Source organism: Strix aluco, chromosome 4, assembly GCF_031877795.1.
Source record: "Strix aluco isolate bStrAlu1 chromosome 4, bStrAlu1.hap1, whole genome shotgun sequence".
NCBI classification, from domain to species: Eukaryota; Metazoa; Chordata; class Aves; order Strigiformes; family Strigidae; genus Strix; species Strix aluco.
The window spans coordinates 125,808,843-125,814,842 of NC_133934.1; the positions used below are offsets into that span (position 1 = coordinate 125,808,843).

Genomic DNA, 6,000 nt, shown 5'->3' on the forward strand with positions numbered 1-6,000 from the left:
AAGACTGCAAGGTCTCCAGGACAAAGGTTATCTGTGTCGTATGTTTGCATCCCATCTAATACACATGGACTCAACAGGGAACCACAAACTGTATCATGACGAAATCACTAAGCAGTAATAGTCTTATAGACAAGAAAACACCGATCAGGTGATCCAGTCTGTTCCCCAGACACTGCCAGTCTGCTCCCAGTTGTGCACTTCAAGGGATTAAACGCCAGTATCTTGAAATACATAAGCAAAATAACCGTGCAGTGAATATACAGTTTCAGGGGCAGTACCACAGAAACACTACAGGTGCAAACACTGTCACAAGAGCTCTGTCCATCTGCTCTGATAACTGCCCTGCTTCTTAAGCTTTCCCCAAGACAAATGATTGTGCCAGTCTGCACAACGATTTTGTGACATGGGCAGTCACAGTAGGAAAAAAGTCTATTTTTAGATCTCATCCTCCATCTGCTCACACACAATTTTGCTTGGGTATCAAATCTCTGTTCACAGTCCACACTGAGTCTTACTACGGTCATCTCATCTGGAGCCCAAGGTAGCTCTGGAAAATATCTTTATAAGCAAATGGCTAGGAAAATAATGTGCTGTGCTGTTCAAAATAAGGCCTTACATGTGATCCATGAAAAAGCTTTATCTCTGGATATAGTAGTAAACTAATATATTTATAAAGGGTCACATGTAACTCACCCCATGAAAATAAGCAGCTGGCTTTTACAGACAATGCAGAGGCTTCATTCTGGTGAAATAATGAAAACCTCCTTTAATACCACCACCTATGAGCCCCCAAATACAACCACTTCACTCTCACAGATACTGCTGGCTCCTCCAAGAATCTCAGTTCATCTACCTTGCAGAAAAGAGCATGGCAAATGTAGAGCATCATAAGGTTGCTAGTCCACATACAGCACTGACAAGCCAGCTCAGACTTGCAAAGAAACATGAAATACTCCGTTGTGGTGTAGTTGTGGTATGGAGTGGCCCACAACCCACACTGTCCAGTCAAGCCCATAAATATCCAGAGAAACAAGCAATACATTTTAAGCATGACTGATATTTGGGTACTTTTATTTCAGGGTGCACAGCTTGAGACACATGACTCTCACAGTACTGAAGCCTGACAGTAATAAAAAAAAAAAATCAAGTACCTTCAAAAGGTATTAAGATGGGCACCCTAAAACTCAGGCCGTTTTTGGAAACGAAGGCCACTGTGTATGTTTTCTCCCTTCAAGTCACAAGAGAACACAGCAATCAGGTTTCTGAGCAGTGAAATGCAGACTTACAGAAAATATCAGGACATTTTTAATGTCTCACCTTTACAAGCCTCACCAGTCAGACACGTAGAAACATGAAATAAAAAATAGTGTGATTCATGGGAAAATCCAAACGATCTGCTGTGAACAGGAGTATGCTTCAGACTCTACCACTGAAGCACAATGTAGTGCTAGGGCCTGAATAACAGGCCCTGAAACAAAGTTGACCTCTAGATGAACCTCAGAACCAAACTTTATCCATTATTAGTATATGCTAATTAGTAAAATCTGTATTACCATTAGCGTTTATTATTAGTGTCTGATCATTAACGAAATATGTATGCTCATTAGTGAAAGATGTAGTTTAGACAAAATATAGTCAGTAATGAGGATGAAATGTTGTGAGAATGTATCCAACTTTCCTTGTTTAGCCTTGTTCAAGGCTGAGAATTCAAGTGTTTGGCCTTGTTAGAAACTCCCTTGATTCTCTCCCCCGAGCCCTGGCCAGGCTTTGGGTGGAATTCAGCAGGAGGATGAAACCAAATGTTTCCTCTCAAAGAAAGGTGCAGGTCATTCTGGCTTGCTCATTTTTGGTATGTAAGGCTGGACCCGCTCACAGCAACTTTGGATGCCTCACCTACGGGTGGACGCATCGCGTAGGACTTCCCACTTGCAGGGAAAGGTTCTCCAAATCCTTGCTGCAACCGGGGCTGCCCAGCGACTGCAGATCTGGATGTTGGTAACGTATGCAAGTGGTGATGGATCTTTCTTAACCACTATTCTTCCCATCATGTAGTGATGATTAGGTGCATTGCCTTGCTTATTCTTATTTTCTATAATTAACTGTATGTAGTAATAATAAAGTGTAGTATTCCATATTTTTCTTATTGCTTATTTTCTGTATTACTTGGTTATATCCTTTAATTGTTAACAGCAAAATAAGCCTACTCTTTTCACTCTGGTGTCTGAGTTTAATTGGCATCCTCGATCAGCAAAACACACAGCCATGCCATTCACTATCAGCTAGGAGAGCAGTACAGACACTGCAAGCTCTCCTTTTGTGGACACTAACATTTTATTACAGCTAGACAACACTTTTCCTTCCAAGTACACCTCGTACAAGAACTTCTACGCCCCTGAACAGACCTCCTGCTAACACATCACACAAAACCCCTGCAGTAACTACAAACAGTGCCTGCTTGGTAGATCATCAGGACATACCTGTGACCAGTTTAGCAGTGTAAATTATGAAGAGGGAGTCCCCACTGTGCAGGCAGCTTCCTAATTTTGCCACCAACAGGCACTTTTGTAAAGAAGCAAAAGGGGGACAGGCAGGTGTGGTCAAACATTTTTTTTGCATTTAAGTACTCATGGCATGGGTCTAACAGAAACACTGATTTAATTCTGAGCTTCTACAAATTCCCGAGCCAAACTGACCCTGTCAAAAGCTCTTTGCGAGACTCCAGCTCCATTTGTTTGGAGTGACATCCATTACATTATGATATCAAACATGAGACCACAGTCAACGCTTCAAACACTCTGGATTAGGCCCAGCAGAGACACATACCGGTATGGGAAGCACTAACAGAAGCTGTAAGTTTGCCTTATTAACACAATTACTTTAGGGAGGGGTCACCACCTTATACCACCAAAACATCTAGTTTCTCTGCTAAACATCAGTATCACCTACCATAGTAATAATAAAAAAAACCTAAGTGAGAAATACAAGCACGGACAATTTAATCAAACTTACAGGGAAACATAGGCAAACAAAAAGCCCTGCCCCCATTCAAATCACATGTAGTAGTAAACAGTGCATGTATTAAAAGCTACAAAAAACACCATCATAACTGCAGATCGGGACAGAATGGTATGTCTTTGCTTACTACTTCTAGTAGTATCAAGATAGTTAATCTATTTGATTCATCTCCCACCACTACAGCTCCCATCCATCTGATGACATAGCAGTTTGAAAGAAACCTCACTTGCACTTTCACAAACATATAAAGTCTTTGTGGGAACCACAGACCACATAAAAAAGGAAGTTCCTTTTAGAAGATGTCATTTGAAGAAAGCGTGAAACATCTCTACAGATCCCCAGTGTTAGATTCACATCTACTGCATCTTCAGAAGAAATAACCGAAAAAAAGCCATGTTACCTGGAGCATCAGTTCACAGTCATCTCTGCCAACAAATATCATCTCCCGAGGGAGCCGATGGCGAATGCCAGTGCTGCTCACCAAAAACCACGAAGTCACGCTCATTTTGGCGCTTGGCACTTAATCTTTATACATCCTAAATACAAAAAACATGAGACACGGTCAGCTAATAATGAAGCGTGGAAGTACACCAGCACATAGCTGCAGTTTACAAATTTCCCTGCGCCATGGAACCCAGCGCTGCCTCTTGCACTTTGTGTTCATGTCTTAAATTTCTCATGGCAACAAGCAGTTGTGAAGTGTGTGCCAGGATCTGCTGCCCAAGTGCTATGTGTAGGAGCTCTGCAGTCCTGGAAATACTCCCACAGCAAAGTAAGACTAGAGGTCTAAAGAAAGGATTGTTTAAAAAATGAAGCAAGCACGCAGCTGAATCCAATCAATGAAATGATGAAATGTGGTGGGGAAAAAAAAAAAAAAAAAAAAAGAGACCTCTTTTCCAGAACATTTCCTTGTTGCTAGCACTGTGCAGGAATCACAGCCTGAGCTTCCCTCGTCATCAAAGATCTGGTCCAGCGTATCAGTAGGGTGACATAACCTGGCTCCTCCAACCTTTCACAGCACACTCCCAGGAGCGGTTACACAGGTGCTGGGGAGGGGAAGAGCCTCCCTATGGCTCATCCTACTTCCACACTGACATCAGTTGGGAGCCCACAGATCCTTCCTTCCTCCCTCACAGCATGAGCTGGTCCAAAAACCAAACCGCACTGCTACTCCGGGACAGGAAACACAGGCTGCCGTTCCCACCGGAGGGCTGTGGTGTACACCGCCCCTCTTCCCGCCGCAGCAGGCAGAGGAGCAGGCAGCTGCCACCTGCGAGGGCAGCGGCGGCGTGCAGCACTCACCGGCAACTCTCCCAGACGCACCGGCTTGTTGTCGCTGCTACAGCCCGGCTGCAGGCAGCCAGCTCCTGCGGCCTCTCCTCCTCCCTCTCCCACAATATCGCATCTTCCTCTCCCTGGCTAAAGGAAAATAAAGTGACACACATCAGGCTCTCGCCTTCCCCTCACCCACCTCCCGGAATCGAAGCTGCATTCCTAAATGTACCGAGGGAACGAGATCTCCATTTTAGCTGGGCTGCGCTGCGCTCCCCGGCCGGATCGCCGGCCTCCCCCGCCGCCCCGGCCCCGGTGGTCTGACACCCACGGGGAGGATGAATGAGCTCCCCCGGCCAGGCGCAGGCCTGGCGGGGACACACACACGGAGCGAGCCCGCATCCCCCGCCTCCCTCTCTGCCGCTGCGGACGCGCAAACCCGCTCTGGGAGCCGGCGGTACGGGCTGCCGTGCCCGTGTCGCGACACGCGAGCGGCCCCGCCACACGCCGCGCCCGCCGCCCGGCCCTGCCGCCCAACGCCGCCTCCCCGACAAAGCGCCCGGGGAGGGGACCCGGGCGCCGCCGGCTGAGCCCCCGGGGCCGCCTCGTACCGCCCCGAGCCGGGCCGCGCTGCGGAGCGGCCCCCAGGGCCGGCCGCTTCCCCGGGGCCTCGGCCGGGCCGCGCTCGCTTGCTGAGGGGAGGGCGGGCAGCGCCGGCCGGAGGGGCCGCGGCGGGCCAGGTGCGGCGCGGGGTTCCGCCTCCCCCCCACCAGGCCGGGCGGACCCGGCCCTTTGTCTGCCTGCGCCCGGCTCCCCCCGCCGCGCCCGGCCCGCCGCCCTTACCTGCTGCGGCCCTCGGCGCGGTGGCAGGCCGGGCGCCGCGCCCCGCCAGCCGGCTCTGCCTGCCCCGCGGGCCGCTCCCGGCGCCCGCCCCGCCCCGCCCCCGCGCGCGGCAGGTTCCCGACGTCAGGAGGCGGCTCCAGCCGCCGGGCCCGGCCGCTGCCCGACCCCCCCCGCCGCCCTGCCCGGGCCCTTCGCGCTGGCCCCCGGCTCCGGCCTGGGGCTGGAGCCGGGGCTGCGGCCGGTACTGGCCCTTCCCGGGGCCCGGCACCTGAGCGGCGGGGTGACAGCGGCTGACGGGGCTTCTGGGTCACGGCTCCTCAGCGCCGTAACAGCCATGGCCTGGCTCAGCGTCCCTCGTTTCGGGCTCGCCTGACGCCAGCGGGGCCTCAGAACACCTCTCTGACCGGGATGCAGCGGTCCCTGACCGTGGAGGCCCGACAGGCAAACTCGAGGGCGTGAGACAGGAGATGCTGCCTCCGCCAGCCACCGGAGGCAGCCCCAGCACCAGCCTCTTCTCCCACCCCAAGTCCCAGCACCAGCCTCTTCTCCCTCCCTCTCCACGGGGCTTGGGGGAGCAGGTTGGCATCCACCTCCACAAGCACCCTCAGGTCCCCTCGCAGGGCAGTACCTCAAGGCAGTGGCCAGGACTGAGTTAATCCCGAGGATCTGACCGCGGAATAAGAGCCCAAAATGGGTGCTGTGAAAGGACGCACCATTTTATGGGTTCTTTTCAGTTGTAGGTGACTAGAAAATTCCTGAACAGCCGTAAGAGCAGAGAGCAATTGATAGAGTCAGGCTAAGACCCTTCCCCCAAGCATGCGTAGTATTACAAGCATTAGGTAACCCGCATTATAATTGTGTGATAATCAC

At 51.1% G+C, this 6,000-nt stretch overlaps 1 protein-coding gene across 9 annotated transcripts in view; it reads right to left on the minus strand.

Annotated features, from left to right (window-relative positions):
• The window catches only part of CEP170B (centrosomal protein 170B), a 59,775-nt gene extending 54,583 nt beyond the window's left edge, over positions 1-5,192 (minus strand). For all 9 annotated transcript variants that reach the window (XM_074821003.1, XM_074821002.1, XM_074821001.1 and 6 more), the window contains exons 1-3: positions 5,131-5,192; positions 4,318-4,434; positions 3,416-3,551 (exon numbers count right to left, since the gene is read on the minus strand). In XM_074821003.1, the coding sequence (XP_074677104.1) occupies positions 3,416-3,520 (105 nt within the window). In that variant the 5' untranslated portion in view covers positions 3,521-3,551; positions 4,318-4,434; positions 5,131-5,192. The remainder of the gene's footprint in view (positions 1-3,415; positions 3,552-4,317; positions 4,435-5,130) is intronic.
• Between the last annotated feature and the right edge of the window lie 808 nt (positions 5,193-6,000).